The sequence below is a fragment of the Lathamus discolor genome, chromosome 19, assembly GCF_037157495.1.
Source record: "Lathamus discolor isolate bLatDis1 chromosome 19, bLatDis1.hap1, whole genome shotgun sequence".
In the NCBI taxonomy this organism is placed as follows: Eukaryota; Metazoa; Chordata; class Aves; order Psittaciformes; family Psittacidae; genus Lathamus; species Lathamus discolor.
Genome location: NC_088902.1, coordinates 5,369,900 through 5,396,933, shown reverse-complemented (window position 1 = coordinate 5,396,933; position 27,034 = coordinate 5,369,900). Strand labels below are relative to the sequence as shown.

Genomic DNA, 27,034 nt, shown 5'->3' with positions numbered 1-27,034 from the left:
CCACAGAGCCCCACAGCACCCCATAGAGCCCCACAGCACCCCACAGAGCCCCAGAGCAAAGCGCTGCACCCCATAGAGCCCCACAGTACCCCACAGGGCCCCATAGCAAAGCACGACACCCCATAGAACTCCATAGAACCCCATAGCAAAGCACGGCACCCCATAGACCCCATAGCACTCCATAGAGCCCCACAGCAAAGCGCTGCACCCCATAGAGCCCCATAGCAAAGTGTGGCACCCCATAGAGCCCCACAGCACCCCATAAAGCCCCATAGCAGCCCATAGAGCCCCACAGCAAAGCACGGCACCCCATAGAGCCCCACAGCAAAGCACGGCACCCCATAGAGCCCCATAGCAAAGCGCTGCACCTCATAGAGCCCCATAGCAAAGTGCGGCACCCCATAGAGCCCCATGGCAAAGCATGGATCCTTATGTCACCCTACATCACCTACAGTGATAGCAGGGATTGCACTCAACAGAGCCCCATGGAACCTCACGGCACCCCATGGCACACAATGGCACCCCACAGCACCACCATAGCATCCCATGGCACCCCATGGCACCACCATAGCACCCCATAGCACCCCATGGCACCACCATAGCACCCCATAGCACTCCATGGCACCCCATAGCACCCCATGGCACCACCATAGCACCCCATAGCACTCCATGGCACCCCATAGCACCCCATGGCACCACCACAGCACCCCATGGCACCTCATGGCACCACCATAGCACCCCATAGCACCCCATGGCACCACCACAGCACCCCATGGCACCACCACAGCATCCCATATCACTCCATGGCACCACCACAGCACCCCATGGCACCTCATGGCACCACCATAGCACCCCATAGCACCCCATGGCACCACCACAGCACCCCATGGCACCACCACAGCATCCCATATCACTCCATGGCACCACCACAGCACCCCATAGCACCCCTTGGCACCACCATAGCACCCCATGTCACTCCATGGCACCACCACAGCACCCCATAGCACCCCATGGCACCACCATAGCATCCCATAGCACCCCATGGCACCACCACAGCACCCCATGGCACCCCACCATCCCCCTCCACCCGCACCCCTCAGCCTCAGCACCCCGGTGCTGCCTGCACCGGGTCGCGGTGGCTCCGGGCAGCCCTGGGGGTCCTGTGTGCAGCCGCATCCCCACCGCTCGCACCCCCGGCTTCCCCCCCCCGCCGTGTCCCGGCGCCCACGGAGCACCCGGAGCCGCCCTACAAAGCCCACGCCTGCGTTTGTATTTGGCACGGTTCGGTGCTCGGCGGGGGGACGCACGGACAGGAGCCGCCTGGAAGCAGGTCCCTAAGGCCACGGTTTGGGGGGGGTTATGGGGGGGGGGGGGACGGGACACGGGGACCCCTGCGCCCATCACAGCTCCATGGCGCTGCCACCGGACGACGTCTTCAGCGGCACCGAGTCGAAGCCATCCGGCAGCCTCTGCGGTGACGGGCATCAGCCCCATGGCGGGGAACCGTGGCACAGGGGCAGCCGCTCCGGGCTTGTGCCGCGGTTCCCCCCTTACCTTAGAGGTGAGGGACTTGATTTTGCCAAAAAGGGACTTTTTGGTGGCAAAAACCAGGTCGTCCTCAGCATCCTCCCCCTCCATGATGGCACAAGTGTCCGGCGCCGGGAGCTCGCTCTCCTTGGCCGCCGCGTTCATCACCAGCTTGGAGTACTTGTACTCCAACCTATGGATGCACCGGGTGCCGGCACCCCGTTAACGGTGACTCCCATCCCCACGCCCTCCCCGTCCCATGGGCACCGCTCACTTTTGGTTCTTCTTCCAGAAGTAGGCGGCGAGGGCGGCCAAGAGCGCGGCGGCGCCGGTGCCCGCCGAGATCCCCACCTTCAGCCAGAAATCCGCGCTCCGGCACGGCCGCACCGTCTGCGGGGGCAGGCTCCGACCGCCCCGGCACAGCCGCGGCTCCCGCCACACGTACGTGGTTCTCTGCAGGGGGAGTAATGGGGGGGGGGGGTGATGCCATTGGGCACAGTAGAGGGGGGGCCCTGCTGGTTGTGGGCACGCCGTGGTTGTGGTTACAGCATGGTTGTGGTCACGCGATGGTGGTGGTCGCACCATGGTTGTGGCTACATCATGGGCGTGGCTGCACCATGGTTGTGGTCATGCCATGGTCCTGGGTACACCATGGTCACGGTCACACCGTGGTCATGGTCACACCACAGTCGTGGTTACATTATGGTTGTGGTCACACCATGGTCATGGTTACACTATGGTCGTGGTTACATCATGGTTGTGGTCACACCGTGGTCATGGTCACACCATGGTCGTGGTCACACCACGGTTGCGGTTACACCACAGTCATGGTTACACCACGGTCATGGTCACACCATAGTCATGGTTACACCACGGTCATGGTTATACCACAGTCATGGTCACACCACAGTCATGGTCACACCATGGTTGCGGTCATACCTGGACGCCACCAAGGCAAGCGCTGACGATAGGGCGATAGTGGCTGGAGGAGCAGCGGGGGCACCCTTCGCCCGTCACCCACAGGAAGTGGAAGGTGCAGCCGTCACAAGTGCCCTCGGGGCATTTGCTGGGGGGGGGGGCACACACAAAACCATGGGGGGGTCATCGGGGAGGTGCCAACACGGGGATGGGGGGCACGGCACACGCGGCATCCCCAGGGCAAAGCACCCAAGGGATGCACCCACGCGGCACCGCACGGGGTGGGCAGGGGCTGGGGGTCCCCAGAGCCCCCCCAGCACCCACCTGGGCACGCTCAGGGTGCCAGGGCCGGGGCGCAAGGGGTCGCAGCGCAGGCGGATGGCGGTGGCGCGGCCGGAGCCGCACGGCTGTGTCACGTCATTGGACCTGCCCGGGGAGGGGGTACGGGGACATGGGGGTCAATGGGGGGCACCGAGGGGTCCCCGTGTGCAGAGGGTGCGGGGGCACCCACCGGTAGAAGAAGATGATGTCGGGCAGGTCGGGGTGTCCCGGCGGGAAGAGCTCCGGAGGGGATGTGATGCCGTCCAGGCTGGAGCTGGTGGTGACGCCTGCGGGACAGGGGGTCAGGGACATGGGGGTCCCGTAGCGCTGGGGGGGGATCCCATAGCACTGGGGGGGTCCATGGCACTGAGGGGTCCCTGGGGATGGGGATGGGATGTCCTTGGGGATGGGGGTCCATGCAGATGGGGGGTCCCTGGGGATGGGGGTCCCTGGGGATGGGGGGTCCCTGGGGATGGGGTCCCCGGGGCTCACCCAGGATGCGGTCCCCGAGGCTGATGGGCTGCGAGGAGATGGGGCCCTGGTGGTGGGGCCGGTCGGGGGGCACAAGCGTGGCCTGGCACACGTAACCCGTGACCACGCGCAGCCGCGCCTCCGTCACGTTGTCAGTGCAGGCGGCCGCCTTCCGGCCCTGCGGACAGCACACGCGTGGGCACGGCTGCGTGTGCACGTGTGTGTGTGTGCATGTGTGCACGTGTGTGCGTGTGCACGAGTGTGTGCACGTGTGTGTGTGCGTGTGCTTGTATGATCCTGCCTGTAGCTGCACGTGTGTGCATGTGTGTGCTTGTAGGACTCTGCATGAAGCTGCACATGTGTGTGCATGACTATGAGCACTTGTGCATGAATGACCACGTGTGTTCATTCATGCACGTTGACACACATGTACACATGTATGTTCACACACACATGTTCACACACATGCACACATTCACAGATGTGCTCACGCACACACATTCACACACATGCACACACACATTCACATGCAAATGTATGTACTCTCACACATATGTACATGCACACCCACGTGCTCTCCCGCACACCCACGTGTTCTCTCCCGCACCTGCGGCCCGCAGAGGCTGACCCGGAAGTGGTGCCGGTAGCGCCGCCCGCGGGGGGTGAAGGCCGGGCCCGTGGCGAGCGCCGCGGCCGCCGCCATGGCCGGGAACTCGTAGCGCAGGAGCCGGCCCCGCAGCGGCAGCGCCGCGGAGCAGTTGTTGAAGCAGAGCGAGCGCAGCTGCGCAGAGCGTCACGGGGGGGCCCCGCCGGGAACAGCGCCCCCTGCACCGAGCCCCCCGGGGACACCCGCGGGGATGGGCGGGAGGGGGACACCCACCCCGGGTCACCCAACCCCATGGGCAGCACCCATGGACCCACACTCCATGGACCCAAACCCCATGGACAGCACCCATGGACCCAAACCCCATGGACCCAAACCCCATGGACATAACCCCATGGACAGCACCCATAGACCCAAACCCCACGGACCCAAACCCCATGGACAGCACCCCATGGACAGCACCCATGGACCCAAACCTCATGGACCCAAACCCCATGGACCCAACCCCCATGGACATCACCCCATGGATCCCAACCTCATAAACATCATCTCTTGGACCCCCATCCCATGGACATCACCCTGCGGACCCCAGTCCCATAGACATCATCCCATGGATCCCCACCCCATGAGCCCAGACCCCACGGACCCCCCCCAGGCACGCAGGGACGGGCACCTGGTTGCTGTAGGTGCCGGGCCCGCAGGGGTGGCAGGCGGGGAGCCCATCGGAGGGGTGACCCCGCAGGTAGGTGCCGGGCGGGCAGGGCCGGCAGGTGCCCGAGCCATGGTCCATGACGTTCCCGGGCGGACACGGGGCGCAGGACCCCGAGCTCTCGGGGGCGCAGCGCCGGCAGAAGGATGCCACCCCCCCGAGGACGTTGGTGACGTTGATGGAGTAGAGCTTGGCCACGTCGCTGGTGTAGCGCCGGCCCTGGCAGGGACAGCACCCGTCACCCATAGCACCCTATGGGGATGGGGGGGGGGGGGGGGGGCACCCCGTTCCTCACCTCCTCGTGGTAGGGGGTGCGCTGGAAAGCCCACGTGAAGCTCATGGTCGCGTTCTTCTCCACCACGTAGGTGTAGGACTGCTTCCCCCGCGGGCCCGTCCACGTCTCCACCGGGGTGTTGGTGTGGGAGTTGATGCCCTGTGTGGGGATGCGGCAATGGTGGGACCCCCCCCCCCCAACGTGTGTGCCCCCCCCATGCCCGGCTCCCACCGCTCACCACCATGAAGTAGAGCTCGCAGTTGACGGTGCAGACCATCTCAAAGACAAAGGTGATCCTGGCCACCTCCTTGCTCTCCGCGTCCTCCAGCACCGGGCTCGGGGGGCTGGGGACAGTGCGGGGCGGGGGGGGGACACACACACAGCGTTGGGACCCATGGGGCTGTGTCCCCATCCCTCTATGGGTGCCGGTGCCCCCCTCACCTGAAGCCGGGCACCACCAACGTGAGGATCATGAAGTCGTTGTCGGAGGCTCCCGCTGCTGTGTAGATGTAGTCCCCGGCCACCTCCCAGCCTGCAGGGACACGGTGGCGGCTCAACGGGGTCCCCATGCAGGGGACAGCGCGGGGACGGCGGGGTCCTACCTGCTATCCCCTTGTACTCGAAGTTGATGCCGCTGAGCACCGTGGTCTCCATGTTGGGGGGCAGCACGTTCCACCACTTGTACTCCAGCCCCAGCACCGGCTCCGTGCCCGCGGGGCAGCTCAGGCAGCCTGGGGACGGGAGGGGACAGCACGGAGCCGTGGTGGCACCCAACAGCCCCCCCACCCCATACCCACTGGGGACAGTGATGGTGACATCTTGATGGGACCCCAACAACGCAGCACCAGGATGGAACCCACCGAGAGCTCTGGGCACCCCTCAGGGATGAGGTGATGACGGTGATGTCCTTAACAGAGCCATGGTGACAGGAGGGGACATCCCAGCACCGGGGTGGCACCCACCAGCCCCCTGGCAAGGTCTGGGCAGCCAGGTCATCCCTTGGGGACAATGACAGCGATGCCCTTCGTGGAGCCGTAGGAAGGGACAGCCCAGCAGCGGGATGGAACCCACCAACCCCCTGACACCCACAGGTCACCCCTAGGGGACAACGGAGGTGACACTGGGAGCCCAGCGACCCAGCACCGGGATAGAACCCGGGTGCCCCGATGGCGCCAGCGGTACCGGAGCCGTTGGAGTAGGAGCCGAGGGGACAGGGCTGGCAGGCGGAGCCGTTGGCGGCAGCGAAGCCGGGGTTGCAGGGGGGGCAGCGGGTCCGGCCCCCCGACGGGGGCAGCTTGGCCGCCTGCGGGAGCTCCTCGCTGCACACCTTGGGCTCGGCCCATTTGAACATCAACTGCGTCTGCGGAGCGGAGCCGGGGCTGAGCGGGGCCGGGGGACAGGCGGGGATGTGCGGGGACACGGAGCGGTGCCCCCCCCGCCCCGTACCTCCCCGTGCTCATCGCACGCTGTGTGAGTGTAGAAGAAGTCCTTGTCCGTGCAGGGCGGCCGCGGCTTGCAGGAGGCTGAGCCGGGCTCTGCCGGGGTCGGGATGCTCCCATCAGCCGCGTGTGCCCCCCCCCACCGGGGGGTACCCGGGGAGAGGGACAACGGGGCCCCCTCCATCACCGCGGGGGCACCGGGGGGGGCCGGGGGGGGCCGTGTCCCCGCTCACCCGCGTAGCTGTCGGGGTCGCAGGGCTGGCAGGAGGTGGCCCCTTTGCCCGAGGAGGTGTCGGCCGGGCAGGGCTGGCAGGAGGAGGAGCCGGCGGCGGCCGCGAAGGTGCCGGGTTTGCAGGGGAAGCACTCGGAGGTGAAGGCCACCCCTGGCACGGGAGGGGGCTCAGTGCCGGGGGGAGCCGGGGGGGGATATGGGACCCCCACATCCTTGCGCCCTGCACCTACCGGTGATGCCGATGTTCCTGACCAGCACCGGCTTGGGCACCTTGGACCACACGGAGAAGGCCGTGGTGCGCCAGAAGAGGACGTTGTTTCCACGGCTCAGCTCCACCTGGGTGAAGAGGGGTGATGGGGGGGGGGGTTGATTTAACCCCGCTCTGCCAGCACCCACCATCCCCATCACACCCCCATGGGGCATCCTCTTCACAGGGGATGGACAAAGGACCTTGGGGGTGCAATGAGGGACCCCCCCATGTCACCTCCCACCCTCCCTGTGTCACGTCCCCCCGTGCTCATCACTCACGCTATGGAATTCCCAACCCTTCTCCGTCGTCCGCATCCAGCGCGACTCCTCCACCGTGGCCTGGCACTGGTCGTTCTGCACCTACGGGAGTGGTGCGAGGATCCCCATGTCCCCAGGGACACCCCCGATGTCCCCAGGGACACCCCCTTTGCACCTATCACCTACGAAGAACTCGAAGACGATGCTGCTGTCGGGGTAGATGTACTCGAAGGACACGGTCCCCGACTGCTTGAGGTTGACGGCGTACATGAGCGTGGCCGTGCACTCGTCCGTGTTGGAGGCCACGTAGTCCCCCAGCGGCACCCACGTTGACCTGGGGTGGGTGACACATCCCCGTCACCGGGATGGACCAGGTGGTGGTGAGGATGGTGCCAAAGGGGCAGGGGGGTGGCGTTGGCAATGGGGGCTTGGGGATGTGTCACTGCACGGTGGTCCCTGGAGGACATTTGCTCCCCACTGCACTGAGAGGCAATAGGGAGGAGGAAGAGGAGGAGGAGGAGGAGGAAGAGGGATGCCGCTCCAGAGCTGCTGGATGAATAATGGAAGCGCTGCTGGAAGTAGGTTACATTTGCAAGTTGCATAAATGCTGCAGCAGCCGTGGCAGCACCGGAGCCACCGGTACCGGGAGGGTTGGATGGTGCCAGCACCAAAGGGCTGCGGTGCTGGTTCATGGCACAAAGGTCTGGGGACTCCCATATGTGCTCCCTCTGCGAGGAGGGCTGGTTGCTGTGGGTGCCCCATGGTGGAGGATAAAGGTGTTGTGTTGTGGGGACGCCCATGGGTGCTCCCTCTGGGAGGGTGTGGGTGTCCCATGGGGCTGGGGGTCCCACCACCCATAGGGTCCCTGTAGCACCCTGCCAGCATCATCCCCAGGGAACAGCAATGGAGGGAGTGTGCGGGAGCAGGAAATGTGGTGCTGTCCATGCACAGAGGTGTCACAGCACCCATCCTGCTCGCTGCTGCACCGTCACCATTGTGCCAGGGCAGATGAGCCCCCAGCAGCACCCCATGGGGGGGAAACTCCTCCTCTGGAGGAGCTGGACCAGATGATCTCCAGAGTCCTTTCCAGCCCCACTGACGCTGTGACCCCCTCCAGCCCTATTGATGCTGTATCCCTCTTCCAGCCCTGCTGATGCTGTGACCCCTTTCCAGCCCCGCTGATGCTGTGACCCCTTCCAGCTCCACTGATGCTGTGACCCCTCCAGCCCCACTGATGCTGTGACCCCCTTCCAGCCCTGTTGATGCTGTGACCCCCTCCAGCCCCATTGATGCTGTGACCCCCTCCAGCCCCTTGATGCTGTGACCCCCTTCCAGCCCCACTGATGCTGTGACCATCCACAGCCCCACCGCTGGCACCAGCACTCACCCTGTGCAGTTCTCCACCGCATCCCCAAAGCCGTCGTCGCTGTCCAGGCTGGTGGCGACGCTGGCGAAGCCATGGGGCACCTCGTCCCACTCGTCGAAGCGGACGCCGGTGCCCAGCGAGTAGGTGCCCTCGGCGCAGGGCCGGCACCGCTGCGCCTTCATGTCCAGGAACTCGCCGGCCCTGCAGGAGAATGCTGCACAGGAGGGGGGGGGGGCACAGGGGTCACCCCAGCACTGCTTCAACACCCCCCCACCCCATCCCATCCCAGCCTTACAGCACTCGGTGCCCCTCACAGGGTCCGGCAGCCCGGTGCAGAGCCCCGGTGTGTGCGGCACCGCCACCCGCCACCGCGAGCCCGCGCTGTCACACGCCGTGTACTCGTAGTGGTACTCGGACTGCGGGAGAGGAGACACATGGGGAGCTGCGGCCCCAGAGCACTGCGGGGTGCTGGGGGGGGGGGAAGGTGGGGTGTAATGCACAGCCCTGCCCCCCAAGGAGAGCCCTTTGGTGGGAGCACCCTCCATTGGGAGCACCCTTCATTGGGAGCACCCTCCATTGGGAGCACCCTTCATTGGGAGCATCTTTCATTGGGAGCACCCTTCATTGGGAGCACCCTTCATTGGGAGCAGCCTCCATTGGGAGCACCCTTCATTGGGAGCACCCTTCATTGGGAGCATCTTTCATTGGGAGCACCCTCCACTGGGAGCACCCTTCATTGGGAGCATCTTTCATTGGGAGCATCCTCTATTGGGAGCACCGTCCATTGGGAGCATCCTCCATTGGGAGCATCCTTCACTGGGAGCACCTTTCATTGGGAGCACCCCTCATTGGAAGCACCCTCTATTGGGAGCATCCTTCAGTGGGAATATCCTTCATTGGGAGCACCCTCCATCAGCAGCACCCTCCACTGGAAGGACCCTTTGGTGGGAGCACCATGCACCGGGAGCATCCTCCACTGGGAGAACCCCCCATCAGGAGCACCTTTCATCGGGAGCAGCCTCCATCAGGAGTACCATCCATGAAGAAAACCTTCCATCAGGAACACCCTCCATCGGGAATACCATCCATGTGAGCACCCTCCACTGGATGGATTCTTTGGTGGGAGCGCCCTTCATCAGAAGTACCCTCCATTGGAAGCACTCTCCTTTGGGAGAACCATCCATTGGGAACACCCTTCATTGGAAGGACCCTTTGGTGGCAGCACCACTGCGGTGCCGCCGGCAGGATCAGAGCCGGGGCACTGTGACCTCCTGGGCTGGGACTGGCTCCAGGCCAAGGAGCCGAATCCAACCGGAGCCCTTAATCCCGGTGAAGGCCGATGCCGCTGGCTCGGGTGCGGTGGCGGCATCTCAGGGGCCCCCAGCCTGGGCTGGGGACACAGAGATTGGTGCCACCAGCACAGGGACACCCATGGGTGCAGCAGCAGCCCTGGCTCCGGAGGGAATCCCATGGGAAGAAGGAGCTCGTTCCCCTCTTCCCAAACTCCCCCCCCCCCGGTACAAAAGCACTGAATTTTCCCTTAAATCCCAATCCTTTGACCCAATTCACCCCCGGGGGGGTGCGGGTTGGGGCTGTCCCCAGAGAGGGATGGGGACAAGGGACACAATTGCCCCCCCATGGGGGTGTTTCCCCGGGCCGGGAGCCAGCCCCATCCCATTGTTCCCGGCTCCGGGCTCTGGAACAAACACACGTGGAAAACCGGATCACGGCACAAACCCAGATGAAAAGCAGCCGCGGCGCCTCGGGGGGGGGGGTGGGGGGGTGACACCCCCTGGGGTGAGCAGAGCCCCCCCTCTCCCCTCACAGGATACTTTGTCCCCATAGGGACATGGGTGACCCCCCCATTGGGGTTTGGGGACACCGCGATGTCTCCCCAGGCTCAGAATCCAACCGGGATGTGGGGGCGTCATGGACCTGGTGGCCACAGGGACCCCCCCGGGGTCACTCCCAGCATCACAGACACCCCCCCTTATCCATCCCATCGCTGTAGGGCACCCTTTGCAGCACCCCCCTCTCTTTATAAGCAGCACATCCCGGGTCCACGCATCCCCTATAGGTGACAGCCCCTCCATGGGACCCCCTTCTAGGCAAAGGTGGAGCCACCCCCACTATAGGGACCCCCCCCCCGCGCTATAGGAACCCACACAGACACTGTAAGAGACCCCTCCGTGCTACAGGGCTGAAGCCACACTATAGGGAACCCCCAACGCTGTAAGGACCCCCCTGCTATAAGGGGCCCACACACTACACACCCCCCCACACTGTAGGGACCCCCCCACGCCATAGGAGCAACCCCCCATAATATAGGGCCCCCCACAACCATTATAGAGACCCCCCCACGCTATAGGGGACCCCCCACACCCCATAGGGCCCCCCCCCCCCGCGGTACCGGTACCTCCTTGCAGACGTGGAGCCGCTCCCCGGCGCTGCTCACCCCGGCGGCGGCCGCCACGCTCAGCGCCAGCAGCGCCCAGCGGGCCCCGGCCATGGCGCAGGATTCGGCCCCGAGCGGGCACCGGGCACCGAGCACCGGGCACGGGCCCCGCCCCCCGCCAACGGCCCGGCCCCGTGCGCGCACCTGCGGGCACCTGCGCCCGCCCCCGCCCCGCGGGGGAGCGGGGGGAACGGGCACGGGGACGGGGACGGGGACGGGAACGGGGACGGCGCCGTTATTGTGGAAGCGCCGGAGCGGGAGCGGCGCCGGGAGCGTTATCCCGGGAATGGCACCGGGAATCACACACACCCCCCCCCCCCCCCGCCCCTCCATCCCTGCCTGGCACCGGGAGTGAATTCACCGCCCCCCCATGCCGGTAACGGTCCCACCTCCTGTTGAGGGCGGGGGGCACCAGGACGTGCGGGATGGGGGAGAGAGGGATATGGGATATATGGGAATATGGGATGTAGGGATGTGGGAACATGGGATGTAGGGATATGGGGATATGGGATACAGGGACATGGGGATATGGGATATAGGGATATGGGACACACATGGGAACATGGGATTTAGGGAGATGGGAACATGGGATGTAGGGATATGGGGATATGGAATATAGGGATATGGGATATAGGGACATGGGACACACATGGGAAAATGGGATGTAGGGATGTGGGATATTGGATATAGGGATATGGGACACACATGGGAACATGGGATATAGGGACGTGGGGATAGTGGATATAGGGATATGGGACACACATGGGAACATGGGATGTAGGGACGTGGGGATAGTGGATATAGGGATATGGGACACACATGGGAACATGGGATGTAGGGACGTGGGGATAGTGGATATAGGGATATGGGACACACATGGGAACATGGGATGTAGGGACGTGGGGATAGTGGATATAGGGATATGGGACACACAGGGACATGGGATATGGGGAAATGTGATATAGGGACAGGGGACACATGGAGACATGGGGATATGGAATACGGTCTATAGGGATATGGGACACACAGGGACAGGGGGACATGGGATATGGGGACAGGGACTTTAGTAAAGCACGGGCACTGTCTCCAGTGCTCTCCTGCAGGCACCGGCTGCCCATGGCCTGGACAGGAGGACCCTTTGCTGGGTGGCCGAGCCCAGAGCAGTGGTGACCGGTGCCACCTCTGGGCCCATGGGCTTTGCGAATGGGATCAGGTTCCACAAGGCCAAGTGCCAGGTCCTGTACTTGGGCCACAACAGCCCCCTGCAACACTGCAAGAGAGACATTGAGGTGATGGAGCGGGGCCAGAGAAGGGCACTGGAGCTGGTGCAGGGCCTGGAGCCCAAGTGTGATGGGGAACGCCTGAGGGACCTGGGGGGGTCAGGTGGAGAAGAGAAGGCTCAGGGGGGACCTGATGGCTCCCTACAAGTGCCTGACAGGAGGATGGAGCCAGGAGGGGCTGGGCTCTGCTCCCAAGGAACCAGGGATGGGACAAGAGGAACCGGCCTCAAGCTGCACCGGATGAGCTGAAAGCGCTGTTCCAGCCTGGTTGGCTCCTTGATCCTATGGGATACAGGGACCCGGATACGGGACACGGCGGCCACGACTCCACCCGCGGCCGCTGCTGCGCAGAGGGGGGCGCGGCCACGCCTGTCCCCGGGGTCCCCGGTGCGCGGCCCCGTGTCCCGCAGCGCCCCGTGCGCGCTCCCTGCACCCCGTGCGCAGCCCCGGTGGGGCCGCGGCGGCGGCGGCCGCGGGTCAGACTCGCAGCAGCTCAGCGGCTCAGCGCCTCGCCTATCTGATCGACTCATCCCCCCCGGGCCGCCGCCGCACAGCGCCCCTGGGCTTCGCGGCGCCGCTCTTCTCATCTCGGCCGGGGCCGATCGAATAAGATCAACGTGTAGAGCCGGGGGGGGCACCGCGGCCAAGCACGCCCCTTGCACACACACGCACGCACGCACGCCTTGCGCACGCACGCCTTGCACACGCACGCCTTGCACACGCACGCCTTGCACACGCACACGCGCACACGCACGCCTTGCACGCACACGCACGCACGCCTTGCACGCGCACACGCACGCCTTGCACACGCACACGCACGCACGCCTTGCACGCGCACTCACGCTCCCGCACCCGCCGCTCGCCCCCCGCCGACAGTGTATGGCGCGCCCGCGCGGCGCACGATGGGAAAAGACGAGGCAGGGCCCCGCCCCGCCCCACCGCGCCCCCTGGTGGTTGGGAGGACCGAGCCGCTCCTCTGCCCCCTCGCACAATCACAGCCCCCCCCCCCGCTGTGCCCACACCGGGAGGAGCCCTGTGGGACCCCTCTCCCCGCCCCACAACTACTGGGGACCCCACAGCGGCCAGCCCCTGCCCTACGGGACCCCACAGCGGCCAGCCCCTGCCCCATGGGACCCCATAGCTGCAAGCCCCTGCCCTACGGGACCCCACAGCGGCCAGCCCCTGCCCTATGGGACCCCATAGCTGCAAACTCCTGCCCTCTGGGACCCCACAGCAGCCAGCCCCTGCCCTATGGGACCCCACAGCTGCCAGCCACCTCCACTATGGGACACCACAGCTGCCTGTCCCGCACCCTATGGGACCCCCAACCCCATGGCAGCCCCTTTTCCCACAGGGAGCAGCCCCACAGCCCCTGGCCCCATGGCAGCCAGCCCCACAGCAGCGCCTGGACTCATAGCTGCCAGCACATCCCCCCGCCCCCAGGACTCCAGCCCCATGAGACCCCCCAACAACCACCCCCATAGCAGACCCCTGCCCCACAGAACCCCAGCAAGGCACCACTGCTGCTCATAGGGGAGCCCCCACTTTATTTCCAGACCGTGGTCCAGCATTTCCAACCTGGGCAGTGACAAACCCATGGCCACAGGGGACAGACCCCCCATGGATGGATATCCCGCTGGTGGGGGGGGGGCCCAGCCCCACAAGTCCTCATGGTGGGAGGCTGCAGCGTCCTCCCTGTGAGCCATGGGCTCAGCATCAGGAGAAGGTGTCCATGGGGCACAGCTGGGTCTGCTCCTGGTCCCGTCGTGCACCCCAAGGGTGCAGAGGTGCCCCACAAAGCGGGGGTTTAAGAAGGGCTTTGGGCCATGGCAGCTCCGCAGGGCCCCCCCCCAGGTCCGGGCGGGCTGTGGGGCGCCGGGAGGTGGCACCGGGCTCTCTGTCGCTGTCACTGCTGCAGGGGGGGTCTCACTTCACCACCAGCACATAGAAGGCCATGAGCACACAGGCCACGGCCACGGCCACGTGCAGGCGGGTGCCGATGACAGCAGCTGCATGGGGGGGGCAGAACGGGGTCAGGTTGGGAGGGAGACGGGACCCCCATGTCCCTGTGCTGGAGCCCAGCAGCTCGGGGCTGCACCCCCATGGCCCCATCCCAGAGCCACCCCCCCTGCCCTGGAACACAAAAGCCTCACCCCAGACCTAACACTTCCATCCCGGCCCCTGTGTCCCCATCCTGAACCTCAACAGCCCCATCCTGGACCCCTGTGTCCACATCGCGTCCCCATGTCCCCAACCCCATGTGCCCATCCCCGTGTCCCCATCCCCATATTCCCATCCCTGTGTCCCCATCCCCATATTCCCATCCCTGTGTCCCCATCCCCGTGTCCCTATACCTGTGTCCTCATCTCCATCCCCATATCCCGTGTCCCCATCCCCGTGTCCCCATCCCCATCCCTATATCCCATGACCCCATCCCTGGGTCCTCATCCCCGTATCCCCATCCCCGTGTCCCCATCCCCATGTCCCCATCCCTGTGTCCCCATCCCCATCCCTATATCCCATGACCCCATCCCTGGGTCCTCATCCCCGTATCCCCATCCCTGTGTCCCCATCCCCGTGTCCCCATCCCCATCCCTATATCCCATGACCCCATCCCTGGGTCCTCATCCCCGTATCCCCATTCCCGTGTCCCCATCCCCATCCCTATATCCTGTGTTCCCCTCCCCGTGTCCCCATCCCCATGCCCCCCGCCCCGTCCCCACTGACCCTTGTAGAAGACTCCCCAGAGGCCGCGCTTCTCGCCCAGGAGCCAGCTCTTGATGCGGGGCACGTGGCGCAGGTGGGCGCAGGTGCACACCAGCAGCAGCGCAAACACCACCAGCCCGTCCAGCGAGTACACTGCGGGACCCACAGAGCCCATAAGGACCCACAGCCACAGGGACACACACAGCCCATAGGGACCCACAGCCATAGGGACACACACAGCCCATAGGGACCCACAGCCATAGGGACTCGCAGCCCATAGGGACCCACAGAGCTCATAGGGACCCACAGACCCCATAGGGACCCACACAGCCCATAGAAACCCTCAGACCTCATAGGGACCCAGAGAACCCATAGGAACACACACAGCCCATAGGGACACACACAGCCCATAGGGACACACAGACTCCACAGTGACACACGCACCTCATAGGGACCCAAACACCTCATAGGGACTCACACACCCCATAGGGGCCCAAAAACCCATAGAAACCCACACACCCCATATGGACACACACACCCCATAGGGACCCACAGACCCCATAGGGACCCACAGCCATAGGGACCCACACACCCCATAGGGACATACACCCCATAGGGACCCACACAGCTCACAGGGTCCCGGCACCCCCCTGCACCCCCTCCTCCAGCACCCCGGGTCTCCCCCTCCCTGAGCCCGAGGCCGCTCCCAAGGGTCCCAAAGGGGCTCCCGCTGCCCCTGCCAGGGGACCTACGGGCCCGCCCCTACCGAGGGAATGCAGACTCCTGGCTGCACGGCAAACGGAGCCAGCGTTGCTGCCACAGGGCCCCACTGCGCCCCATAGAGTAACACTGCGCCCCACAGAGCCCCACAGAGCGCCATAGAGCCCCACAGAGCCCCACTGTGCTCCATAGAGCCCCACTGCGCTCCATAGAGCCCCACTGCGCCCCACAGAGCGCCATAGAGCCCCACAGAGCCCCACTGTGCTCCACAGAACCCCACTGCGCCCCATAGAGCCCCACTGCGCCCCACAGAGCACCATAGAGCCCCACAGAGCCCCACTGCGCTCCATAGAACCCCACTGCGCCCCATAGAGCCCCACTGCGCTCCCTAGAGCCCCACAGCGCCCCACAGCGCCCAACTGCGCTCCCTAGAGCACCATAGAGCCCCACAGAGTTCCACAGCGCCCCACAGCGCCCAACTGCGCTCCCTAGAGCACCATAGAGCCCCACAGCGCCCCACAGAGCCCCACAGAGCCCAACTGCGCTCCCTAGAGCCCCATAGAGCCCCACAGCGCCCCACAGAGCCCAGCTGCGGCCCATAGTCCCGCCCCTGCTGACCGTTAGTCATGGCGGCCGCGAGACCCTCAGCTCCGCTGCCGGCCGGCCCGCCCGCGCTGCGCATGCGCCGGGTCCCCGCCCCGCCGCCAACGCGACACCGGAACACGCAGCGCGGGCAGCCGAGTGCCGAGGCAGTCGATAGCCCGAGCGCCCGGCGGGGATTTGAGGCCGGGTTGCTGGAGCAGGAGGCATCAATCGAGCGCCTATTGAGGGGCAGCAGCAGTGTCACCCAGTAACCGAGTCAGCATCCATGTACCCATCACCCGTGTATCCATGCATCCATGCGTGTATCCATGCATCCATCCATCCACCTCCTTCAGCTCCAGCCACTCCTCATTGCCCTACAGCTCTTGAGGGTGGCTGATGGAGGTCACACCATGGGGACTGTTGGGAGAAGCCAGGAGTCACGGAACCCCAGCCTGGTTCGTGTTGGAAGAGACCCAAAAGCTCCTCCAGCTCCAGCCCCTGCCATAGGCAGGGACCCCTTCCACTGGAGCAGCTTGCTCCAAGCCCCTGCGTCCAACCTGGCCTTGAGCACTGCCAGGGATGGGGCAGCCACAGCTTCTCTGGGCACCCTGTGCCAGCGCCTCAGCACCCTCACAGGGAAGAGCTTCTGCCTAAGAGCTCAGCTCAGTCTCCCCTCGGGCAGGTTCAAGCCATTCCCCTTGGCCTGTCCCTACAGGCCCTTGTCCCAAGCCCCTCTCCAGGTTCCCTGCAGCCCCTTTAGGCACTGGAGCTGCTCTCAGGTCTCCCCTTCAGGAGCCTTCTCTTCCCCAGGCTGCCCCAGCCCAGCTCTCTCAGCCTGGCTCCAGAGCAGAGCTGCTCCAGCCCTCACGGGGCCGGTTGCGGTGAGGGGCGGCTGGACCCGGGGCAGCTCCGCCGCTGGTGCCCGGTTGCGGGGCGGCGCGGGGCGAGGCTGCGGAAGGTGTTGCTCACCCGCTCCTCCCCTCCCTGCGCCTCAAGTCAAAACACGTCCCGGTGGCCCGGGCGCAGCAGAGCCGGCGGCGAGCGCCCAGGTAAGGACCCCCCCATCCCCGCGCACCGGGACCCCCGTCCAGCCCCGTCCAGGAAACGGAGGCCCGGCCGGGGTGGGGGGGGCAGCGGTGGGAACCCAGTGCTGAGCACCCCAAAACCCCGCTCCCAACATTCCCCCCCCCCCGTTCCCAAAGGAATGGGGTGTCGGGGCGCTGGGGGGGAGCCGCTTTCCCCCGCCAGCCGCTTCCCCCTTTCATTCCCCGGTGGAAAAGGACTGGAAACTGGGAGCGGAGCCCAGTGAAACCAGTCCCCCCCCACCCCGCCGCACCCAGACCACCTTTGCCCTGGGCTGGGTGCCCCCACGCACGTGTGCGCGCACCTTTGTTTATTGTAGGACCTACAGGAAGGCGGCCGCAGCCACCGCGCCGGGGAAGGACGGGGCGATGCGAAGGGGATGGGGGGGCGCAGGAAGGGAAGGAAGGGGGGGAGCACCCATGGGTGCTGCCCGCGGGGTGCCGCGGGGACAAGGTGTCGCCTTGGTGTCACCCGCAGGGTCTGGGCCCGGCATGGGGGAGGCGAGTGATGCGGACAGTGGGATCCTGCTGCACCCGGGTGAGCGCTGGGGGGGGGTCAGGGTGGGGGGGGGAAGGTTTTTGGGTGCCCCATCCCGCACGCATCCTCTTATAGTGTCCCCGGGCTGAGGATGGGGCAATTGGGTGCATGGGACGCACCGAAGTTCCTTTGGGGGAGGAGAAATGGGGGTTGCCCTGGTTGGGGGGGGCAAGCAGGACGGAGGGGTTGTGTGGTCTGGGTTTGAGTCACTGGGGATGAGTGAGTCAGGGTGAAATGTTCCCTGGGAGCTGGAGCACCCATGGGTGCTGCTGGGGGGGTCAGGGATGGTTTGCTCTGCACTGGGGTTGTGGAAGGCTGAGGCTGGGGGAGTGTGGGTGAATCTCAGTAGGTGTTTGCTGTCTGTCATCCATCATCCATCCATCCATCCATCCATCCATCCATCCATCCATCCATCCATCCATCCATCCATCCATCCATCCTCCATCACTCCTCAATCCATCCTCTATCCATCCTCCATCCCTCCATTCCTCCATCTATCCATCCGTCATCCATCCATCCATCATCCAACCATCCACCCACCCATCCATCATCCCTCCCTCCTCCATGCCCAGGTCCCGGTATCCCGGGCTGGCCGCGGGCCGGGCAGCAGCGGGCGCTGGAGGCGCGTTTGGATGGGTGCGTGCAGGAGCTGCGCCAGCTCTGCCTGCGCGAGGCGGTGAGTGGGGACGGGGGGACCCTGCCCGACACCCCCCCCCCCCGGGCACGGCAGCGGCTCAGGGTCCCCTGTCCCCAGGAGCTGACGGGGACGCTGCCCCGTGAGTACCCACTGAGAGCCGGGGAGAAGCCGCCCAAGGTCCGGCGCAGGATCGGGGCTTCCTTCAAGCTGGATGAGACCCTCGTCCTGCGTGGGGCGGTGAGGAGCTGCCTGGGGGCAGTGGGGCAGGAGACACGGCCCCATCCCATCCTGGAAGTCATCATCCATGGAATCATGGGATGGTTTGGGTTGGAAGGGACCTTAAAGCTCATCCAGCTCCAACCCCTGCCCCGGGCAGGGACACCTTCCACTAGAGCAGGTTGTTCCAAGCCCTGGCCTTGAACACTGCCAGGGATGGGAAATAGGAAGGATGAGATGGGATGGTGTGGGATGAGCTGGGAAACGTGGAATGAGATGGAAAGGATGGGATGGTGTGGGATGGGAAGCATAGGACAAGATGGAAGGATGGGATGGGAAGGGTGGGATGAGCTGGGATGGGAATGATGGATTTGAATGGGATGGAAAGGATGGGGTGTGATGGGTTGTGATGGGAAGGGTGGGATGACATGGGGTAGGGTGGGAAGGATGGGATAGGATGGGATGGGCTGGGCAGGATCTCCCATGGCAGAGCATCCCCCCTGCTCACACCAAGCCTCCCCCATGGGTGCCTTTGGGCTGGCTCCGAGCATGTCCCGTCCCCAGGACCCACTGAGCGCGCTGGAGCGGGACCTGGCGCTGCAGCTGCAGATCGCCCGCGCCGCGCGGCGCCTCTGCCGCGAGGAGAACATCGGCAGGAGGCTGCGGCGGCGCCGGCAGAGCGCGGCCGTGCTCGAGGAGCAGAAGCTGCGGGACCTGCAGAGCGTCCTCAACCAGCGGCGCCTCCTCTCTGCCCGGGCTGGTACCCAGGGTGAGCTCCTCCAAGCCCCTGTCCTGGGGGGGGGGGGCTGAAGTGTCCATGGGGAGGTCACCCCCATACAACAATCCTTGGGGCATGCACCCCAATTCCCCATCTCTGGATGGATGGATATTAGATGGTTGGATATTGGATGGATGGATGGACGGATGAAGGATGGATGGAGGATGGACGGATGATGGATGATGGATGGATGGATGGATGGATGGATGGGTGGGTGGGTGGATGGATAGATGGATGGAGGATGGATGGATGGATGGATGAGGGGTGGATGGATGTCCTCCTAAATGTCCCCAAAATGCCACCCCTGGGGAATGCACCCCAATTCCTCATCCCATGATGAATGCACCCCGCCAGGGTATATCCCAGTACATTATCCCCAGTGAATGTACCCCCCCAGAGAGCACCCCCAACATGGGGAATGCAACCCAGTCCCTTATCCCTGCTGAATGCATCCCTCTGGATACCCCCCAAAATGCCATCCATGCTGCATGCACCCCAATGTATTCTCTTATGAGTGCATCCCAACACTTCATTACCACTGCCTGCACCCCCATTCACCATCCCCCATGACTTCACCCCCTTGAATGCACCCCCAAACTTCATCCCGGGTGATTGTATCCCCATGAACGAACCCTAAAACTCCCTCCTTGGTTGTTGCACCCCATCGCTGCCCCCGGCCCACCATCCCCACCATCCCCACCCCAGTGGCATCCACCGGGGTGGGTTCCCCCTTTCCCTGGGTGCTCTCCTTGGGCTTTCCCCATCCCTGCACCCCAGAGCCAGGCCCACGGTGCTGCTGCCTCCTTCCCTCGGGGTGCCCCCGGCCCGGCCCCGCTCCTCCTGCGCAGCCGGGGCAGGCCGGGAGCTGCCCACGGCGCTCGGCAGAGCCGGCCGGGCCGGTGCCGCCACGTCCCGGAGCGTGTCGGGACACGCGGCGGGGGAGCGGGGGAGCGGAGGCCCCCGGGGCCGTGCCGGGTGGTGCCGGGAGCCGAGGGAGCGCCGGGGCAGCCGGCACCGGCACCGCTCTCACCGCGCCCGTCCCGCAGAGCCCAGCGCCTCCGATGACAGCTCCTTGTCCGACACCGTCCTGCTGGAGGAGGGTGAGGGGCTGCGGGGGCGCGGGGGGGGGACCCCGGGGTGTCCCCTCCATCCCAATGCTCCATCTCTCGCACAGAGGAGACCCGGACACCGGGAGCCGGCACCCCAAGGGGGGATCCTGAGGAGCCCAGCGAGGAGGAGGAAGAGGAGGAGGAGGAGGGATTGCGGTCCCCACCTGAGCCCCCCAGCCCCTGGGGGGATGCTGGCGCTGACAGAGCCCATGAGAAGGCCAAAGCTCCTGGTGTCGATGCCGGGGATGGGGGAACACGGAGCTCCCGGTGCTACCCTGGATCCCCACCGGCCCCCAGTAGCCCTGACCCTGTGTCCTCACCAGTGGGCAGGCCTGGGGATGTCCCTCCCTACCGCTTCGTACCCATCCGGACCCTGGTGCTGTGCCGGCAAGCGGGATCCAGCGCTCCCGGCAGCCCGGAGCCAGTGGGACGCCGGGGGCAGTCACAGTCGCTGAGGTATGGCCTGTGCGTGGGGAGGGGGACAAGGGGCTCTGCAAGGGGGGGATGGAGGGTAGGATAACCCCATGGAATGTTGAAGATGAGCCCATGGGGAGGATGGGGACAACGCCATGGAGAGGGGTCGAAGATAACCCTTATAGGGAGATGGATGTAAATCCATGGGGAGGAGGCTGGGGATAATTCCAGGGGGAGGATGGAGATAAATCAGTGGGGAGGAAGATGGAGCTAACCCTGTGGAGAGGATGGGGTCAAACCCACTGGGAGGAACTTAGGGATATCACCAAGGGGAAGATTGATGACCCTATAGGGAGGCGGTTGAAGACACCCTTTAGAGACGATGGAGCTAAACCCAGAGGGAGGAGGATGAGATAACAAGGGGCAGATGGAGCTAACCCCGGGGGGAGGAGGTCGGAGATTACCCTACGGGGAGGAGAATGAAGAAGACTTTATAGAGGTGATGGGGCTGGAGACAGGAAGGGATGGGGATAACCTCATAGAGATGGGGAAGAGAACGGGATAACCCCATGGGGATGGGGTTGGAGATAACCCTAGGGAGACGATGGAGCCGAACACATAGGGAGGAGGTTGGGGGCAACCCCATGGGGATGGGGTTGGAGCCTCCCGGACGGGTCGGGTCCCCCCCTCACGCCGCTGCCCGCAGGGTCGAGGGCTCCCGGCCGCCGGAGCCTCGGGGCCGCAGCGCCGTCCCCCGCCGGCGCCCCACGTACTACACGGTAACGGTGCCCGCGTCCTGCCTGCCCCCGCCGGGCCCCGCGCACCGCTCCGGTTCCGACGACAGCATCTCGGACGTGTCCAGCGTCTCCCACGCCACGTCCCCGGGCAGCAGCAGCCCCGAGGTCTCGGTCCCTCGGCCCCCGGTCCCGCCGCCCCTCCCCGAGCCCGGTTACTTCCCGCGGGGACCCCACCGGCTGCTGCCGCCGCTGGTGCTGTACGAGCAGGATCTGGCCCCGCTGCGCTACCAGCGCTTGGTGCCCTCGCACAGCCGCATCGTGCGCACCCCCTCGCTCAAGGACTACGCGCCCGCGGCCGCCCGCGGGGTCTCCAAGGCCACGGTCACCGAGGAGCTCAAATCGTGGCACCAGCGGGCCCGGCTCCGGGGGGCCCGGCCCCACTCCCTCGACCGGCAGGGAGCGTTCCGGGGCCCCCGCGCCGGCATCGCCAGGGACGTGCCCGTGACCCGTGCGCTGCTGCCGCGGGCTCAGGTAGGGCACGGGGGCCCCCTCGGGTGCTGCCCCGCGGGTGATGGAGCCGCCACCGTGAGGGGGGGGCGGGCACAAGAGGCGCTGGTGGGGTCCTGAGGGGGTCCCGTTAAGGTCCTTGGGGCAGAACCGGAATCCCATCAGGGTGCCTGGGTCTCGGGGGAGTTTTGAGGACGGGACCAAGGTTCTTCAAGCTCCTTTGGGCAGGATGGGTCCCTCTGGGCAAGCCCAGGGTCCCACAGGTTGGCTCTGAGATCCCACAGGGTCCTTGGGGCAGGACTGGGGCCCCCTCAGGTTCCCTGGAACAGGGCTGGTGAAGGTCCTGTGGGACAGGATCAGGCCCTAAAGGGGTCCCTGGGGGAGGATTGGGGTCCTGAGGAGGTCACGGGGGAAGAACTGGGGTTCCACTTGGGTCCCTCTGGTCACACAAGGGCCCCACAAACAGGACCCAGGCTCCCATGTGGGTCCCTGGGGCAGCACTTGGGGTACCCCTGGCCGGGGGGGTCCCTGCTGACACTTGGGGTGCTGCTCCCCTCCCCAGCAGCACCCAGGAGTCCCACCAGGATGGGTGCATGCAATCGCCCACAGCAGGTGCATGCAGCCCCCAACCCCAGCACCCATGAGTGCCTTCTCCCACACAGGGTCCCCCCCCAGTCCCCGTCCTGCGGCGCTCCCCGGATGGTGTGTCTGTGCAGGTCTACGTGCCTGAGAACGGCGAGATCGTGACACAAGTGTGATGGGGACACCCCAGCCTGGGTCACCCCCAGCCTGGCTGGCCCAGGGACAATGGGGAGGGGACATGGGACATGGGCACCTCTGGGGTGCATGGGGCTGGGGCTGGCCCCCTGCCCCCCCATCCCCTCATTGTCACCGTGCCCCCAGTGTCACCGCAGTGCTGGATTTGGGGCTCTGGTCTCTAATAAAGGTGCATGTTGGGGTGCTCCGGTGGGTCCCCAGCACTGGGCCCTGGGGGGTCCCTGTCCCCTGCAGTGGCATTGACGGGATGGGGGGTGCAGGTTTGGGGTCTGGCTGTGTTCTGGGGTAGCGATGGGGTGATTCCCATGACAGGGGGGTTCCCAAGTCTGGCCATGCCCTCCGGCACCCAGTAAGGCCTTGGCATGGCTGGGATGGTGGTGCAGGGATGGGGATGCTGGGATGGGGGTAGTGGGATGACAGTGCTGGGGGGGGGGTGCAGGATGAGGGGTGCAGGGGTGCGGATGTGGGGCTAGGGGGTGCTGGGATGGGAGTAATGGGATGATAGTGCCGGGAGGGGGGGGTGTGGATAGGGGATGCGAAGATGGGAGTGCAGGGATGGGGGTACAGGGATGGGAGTGCGGGGATGGGAGTGCGGGATGGTGGGTACTGGGATGGGGATGCGGGCATAGAGGATGCGAGGACGGGAGTGTGCGGATGGGGGTAATGGGTTGGGGGTACAGGGATGGGAGTGCAGGGATGGGGATGCTGGGATGGGGGTAATGGAATGACAGCGCTGGGATGGGGGTGCTCGGCCGTGCCCGTGCCCGTGGGTCTCGTTTCTCCCCCGCGGCGGGGGCCGGGGCCGGTGGCTGCTGCGGGAGGCGCCGCCGCGGGGGGGCACCGGGCAGCGACCGAGCTCGGGTCTGCGGCGTCACTGCGGGCCTGCGCGGCACCGGGAGCGGCCCCGGCCCCGGCTCCCACCGCCCCGCGGGCAGCGCTGAGCGGCGGCCCCGGCATGGGCCCAGGTGGCCCCGGCACCGCGTGGCCCCTGGCCGGGACCGTGCTGGTGGCCGTGGCCGCCTCGCTGGGTAAGAGAGTACCGGGGGGGGGGGGGGGGGGGGGCGCGGACGGGACCCGGTGTCACCGGCTCTGACCGTGATTTGCATGAGGGGGGCCCGCACCAACGCGCGCTGTCCCCCACGCCCCTCGGGGTGTCCCCGAGAGCCGGCGGCCGCCGGGAGCACGGGGCCGGGATCCGCAGTGAACCCCGGGGGATCCGGGTCCTTCCGGGCCGTGCCTCAGTTTCCCCACCGTGGTCGCGTTGTGCGCTCCGTGAAGCCCGGAGGAGGCCGCCGAGGAGCCCCGTGGGGCCGGCGGGGAGCGAGCGCGATCCCGAGGGATTCAGCCCGAGCCCGGTGGTTTCCCAGCCGCTTCCCGGCGCCTCCGGGCCTCGTCCCGGGGCTATTTCTGGGAGCGCAGATGGCTCCGGCCACAAATAGAGCTGGAGCTGGGGGGGGCCCAGCTGGGTCCGCAAGGGTGCGGGGCAGGATGGAGCAGGCTATGGGGGGAACACAGGGGCAAGGTATGGGGGGATATGGGACAGGCTGCAGGGGGGTACCAGCACCCATGGGGCAGGATAGAGCAGGGTACACGGGAAGACGTGGGCCAGGATGGAGCAGGATCCAGCAGGATGTGGGGCGGGATGTGCGGGGGCACGGGGCCGGATGGAGCGGGCTGTGGGGGTCCATGGGGTGGCTGTGGCCGGGCCGGGGGTGCCGGGGCCCCGGTGACGGTGCTGCGCGCAGCGGCGGCGGACGAGGACTGCCTGTGGTACGTGGACAAGAACGGGTCCTGGCACCCCGGCTTCGAGTGCCAGTTCCTGAGCTTCTGCTGCGGGTCCTGCCACCAGCGGTTCTGCTGCCGAGACCCCCTGCGCCTCATCACCGAGCGGCAGCAGCGCCACTGCCTCGCCTTCAGGTGCCGGCCGGCTTCAGGATGGGTGCTGGGCTCGGGGAGGGGGGCTGAGCTTCAGCAATGGGTGCTGGGCTTCAGCGATGGGTGCTGGGTGCTTGCCTTTGGGTTCCAGGGCCTGGTGTGTTGGGTGCTGCGATGTTGGATACTGGGCATGGGGCAGTGGTACTGGGCGCTGGACACTGCTACTGGGTGCCTGCATTTGGGTATTGGGCCTTAGGCATTGGATGCTGGGTGCTGGGTGGTGGCACTGGGTGTTGGACCCTGGGTGCCGGGCACTGGTGTTCAGCACTGACACAGGGTGCTGGGCACTGACACTGGGTGCTGGGCACTGGGCACTGGTGCTAAGCACTGACAGTGGGTGCTGGGCATTGACACTGGGTGCTGGGTGCTGAGCACTGGCACTGGGTGCTGGGCACTGGGTGGTGGGCACTGGGTTCTGAGCACTGGCACTGGGTGCTGGGCACTGGGTGCTGAGCACTGGCTTCTGAGCACTGGCACTGGGTGCTGGGCACTGGCACTGGGTTCTGAGCACTGGCACTGAGTGCTGGGCACTGGGTGCTGAGCACTGGCACTGGGTGCTGGGCACTGAGCACTGGCACTGGGTGCTGGTCACTGGTACCAGTCTGGCCGTCCCTGTCCCTCCATCCCCAGGCAGGTGCTCCAAGGACGGAGCAGGACCCTGCGCTGGTCCCAGTTGCTGCGGGCACCGGTGTGACTGGGGGGGGGGGTCTGTGTGGGGGCACCCTGTGCGCTGGGGGTCCCGCTCCCGGTGCCCGCTGCCAGCCCCGCTCCCCGGTCCCCGCAGCCCCAAGACGATCGCGGGCATCGCCTCGGCCGTGGTTCTGTTCATCGCCATCGTCACGACCATCGTGTGCTGCTTCCTCTGCTCCTGCTGCTACCTGCACCAGCGCCGGCAGCGCCTGCGCACCCCGCTTCAGGGTGCGGGGGGACGGACAGGGCGGCAAGGGGGGGTGCGGGGGTGGCGGTGCTGGGATGGGGGGGATCCTGTCGGGGCGAGGTGCGGGGGTTGCCGGGGGGTGGGATGCGGGCTGCAGGGGGGAGCACAGGGACGGAAGGGGTGGGATATGGGCGCTGTGGGGCCACGGCCCTGTCCCCATCCCGGGATGCTGCAGCCCCCCCCGTGTCTCCCGCAGGCCCGGAGATCCCGCTGTCCAGCTACCCCCCCCCGGCGGCCCCGGCGCCGTTCCCTATGGACCCCAAAGCCGGCCCCGCGCCCCCCCCGCCCGGCTTCACCCCCATGCCCGTGTACCCGCCGACCGGCCCTGCTGCCCAGTACCCGCTGTACCCCTCTGGACCCCCCGTCTACAACCCCACAGGTGAGCACCGGGGGGGGGGACACACACACCCCTTTATACCCCCTGCACCCCCCTATTCCCCACGGGGTCCCAGTGGCCTCGCAGGGGGTGACACCCATCCTGCTCCCCCCGCAGCGCCTCCGCCCTATGTGCCAGCACAGCCCAGCTACCCCGGAGCCTGAGCACCCATGGGCACCCCAGCACCCTCCTCCAGCAGGGCTGGGGGCCCCGGGAGGGTGCCCGGCCATGGCTGGATGAGGCCCATCCTGGTGGTGACCCGGAGCCGGCAGCACAGCGCAGCTCTTGTCCCGCACACTGGGCCCTTTGTGGGTGCCCCCACCCGGCCCTGGGTGCCAACAGCTCCGGGCACCCATGGTGGGGGGGTGCCCGGGGGCCCCCCGAGGGCCGTGCACTGCTGCACCCTGCGCGCCCGGATCCGGCCCTGGGGTTGGAATTAAACCACTTCTTGTGCCCCACAGCCTGGTGTCGCCTCCATGGGTCTGTACTGGGGGGGGCAGAGCCCCACAGCCCGACATGGGGAGCTCTAACACAGGGATAGCGACTTTCCCCCCATCCCCTTCTGCTCCTGGAGCTCCTCCATCCCCACGCTGCATTGGGATGGGCAATTCCCACCAAACCGGCCGCTGGGATGAGCCAGGCTGGGGATGCTGCTGACCACCCCCCCCAGCCCCACAGCTCAAACCTGGGCCGAGGCTCTGGCACAGAGTGCCCAGAGAAGCTGTGGCTGCCCCATCCCTGGCAGTGCTCAAGGCCAGGTTGGACACAGGGGCTTGGAGCAAGCTGCTCCAGTGGAAGGGGTCCCTGCCCGTGGCAGGGGCTGGAGCTGGAGGAGCTTTAAGGTCCCTTCCAACCCAAACCAGGCTGGGATTGCATT

General features: G+C 66.2%; 5 protein-coding genes and 1 non-coding gene across 11 annotated transcripts; 2 read left to right on the top strand and 4 right to left on the bottom strand.

Moving 5' to 3' along the window:
• Window positions 1-1,247: 1,247 nt before the first annotated feature.
• ELAPOR1 (endosome-lysosome associated apoptosis and autophagy regulator 1) lies at window positions 1,248-11,156 on the bottom strand. 4 transcript variants are annotated; one of them, XM_065698643.1, is made up of 22 exons: window positions 10,785-11,156; window positions 8,664-8,784; window positions 8,390-8,582; window positions 7,189-7,336; window positions 7,024-7,104; window positions 6,726-6,831; window positions 6,497-6,646; window positions 6,271-6,359; window positions 6,007-6,184; window positions 5,427-5,555; window positions 5,266-5,356; window positions 5,063-5,168; window positions 4,846-4,983; window positions 4,515-4,769; window positions 3,845-4,018; window positions 3,259-3,415; window positions 2,957-3,053; window positions 2,770-2,871; window positions 2,467-2,593; window positions 1,802-1,980; window positions 1,555-1,720; window positions 1,248-1,433 (listed from the first exon to the last, which is right to left on the bottom strand). In XM_065698643.1, the coding sequence occupies exons 1-22, from the start codon at window positions 11,154-11,156 to the stop codon at window positions 1,401-1,403; spliced, it is 3,192 nt and encodes a 1,063-aa protein (XP_065554715.1). In that variant the 3' UTR covers window positions 1,248-1,400. The 4 variants fall into 4 exon arrangements, with proteins under 4 accessions (XP_065554715.1, XP_065554718.1, XP_065554716.1 ...); XM_065698646.1 differs by having other exon boundaries at window positions 1,248-1,469; window positions 10,785-10,901; XM_065698644.1 differs by lacking the exon at window positions 10,785-11,156 and having other exon boundaries at window positions 1,248-1,469; window positions 8,664-8,979.
• A 236-nt stretch (window positions 11,157-11,392) lies between these two features.
• Window positions 11,393-12,996, bottom strand: LOC136023788 (uncharacterized). 2 transcript variants are annotated; one of them, XM_065698670.1, is made up of 4 exons: window positions 12,919-12,996; window positions 12,816-12,882; window positions 12,249-12,785; window positions 11,393-12,093 (listed from the first exon to the last, which is right to left on the bottom strand). In XM_065698670.1, exons 3-4 carry the CDS (start codon window positions 12,688-12,690, stop codon window positions 11,393-11,395), a joined length of 1,143 nt encoding a protein of 380 aa, XP_065554742.1. In that variant the 5' UTR covers window positions 12,691-12,785; window positions 12,816-12,882; window positions 12,919-12,996. The 2 variants fall into 2 exon arrangements, with proteins under 2 accessions (XP_065554742.1, XP_065554743.1); XM_065698671.1 differs by lacking the exon at window positions 12,919-12,996 and adding an exon at window positions 12,890-12,902 and having other exon boundaries at window positions 12,816-12,851.
• On the bottom strand, window positions 12,576-12,878 carry LOC136023857 (small Cajal body-specific RNA 2). The gene has a single exon (XR_010616718.1). It is a non-coding gene; the product is annotated as a small Cajal body-specific RNA 2 (non-coding RNA).
• A 628-nt stretch (window positions 12,997-13,624) lies between the features above and the next one.
• TMEM167B (transmembrane protein 167B) lies at window positions 13,625-16,258 on the bottom strand. Its single transcript, XM_065698569.1, has 3 exons — window positions 16,148-16,258; window positions 14,831-14,962; window positions 13,625-14,112 (listed from the first exon to the last, which is right to left on the bottom strand). Exons 1-3 carry the CDS (start codon window positions 16,209-16,211, stop codon window positions 14,030-14,032), a joined length of 279 nt encoding a protein of 92 aa, XP_065554641.1. The 5' UTR covers window positions 16,212-16,258; the 3' UTR covers window positions 13,625-14,029.
• Window positions 16,259-17,565: 1,307 nt separating this feature from the next.
• On the top strand, window positions 17,566-23,230 carry INAVA (innate immunity activator). 2 transcript variants are annotated; one of them, XM_065698567.1, is made up of 8 exons: window positions 17,566-17,734; window positions 18,307-18,410; window positions 18,489-18,608; window positions 19,152-19,356; window positions 20,412-20,465; window positions 20,540-20,930; window positions 21,595-22,156; window positions 22,795-23,230. In XM_065698567.1, exons 1-8 carry the CDS (start codon window positions 17,566-17,568, stop codon window positions 22,888-22,890), a joined length of 1,701 nt encoding a protein of 566 aa, XP_065554639.1. In that variant the 3' UTR covers window positions 22,891-23,230. The 2 variants fall into 2 exon arrangements, with proteins under 2 accessions (XP_065554639.1, XP_065554640.1); XM_065698568.1 differs by lacking the exon at window positions 18,489-18,608 and having other exon boundaries at window positions 17,605-17,734; window positions 22,795-23,229.
• Window positions 23,231-23,795: 565 nt separating this feature from the next.
• Window positions 23,796-26,617, top strand: SHISA4 (shisa family member 4). Its single transcript, XM_065698215.1, has 5 exons — window positions 23,796-23,937; window positions 24,655-24,826; window positions 25,629-25,762; window positions 25,978-26,160; window positions 26,275-26,617. Exons 1-5 carry the CDS (start codon window positions 23,865-23,867, stop codon window positions 26,319-26,321), a joined length of 609 nt encoding a protein of 202 aa, XP_065554287.1. The 5' UTR covers window positions 23,796-23,864; the 3' UTR covers window positions 26,322-26,617.
• Window positions 26,618-27,034: the final 417 nt, after the last annotated feature.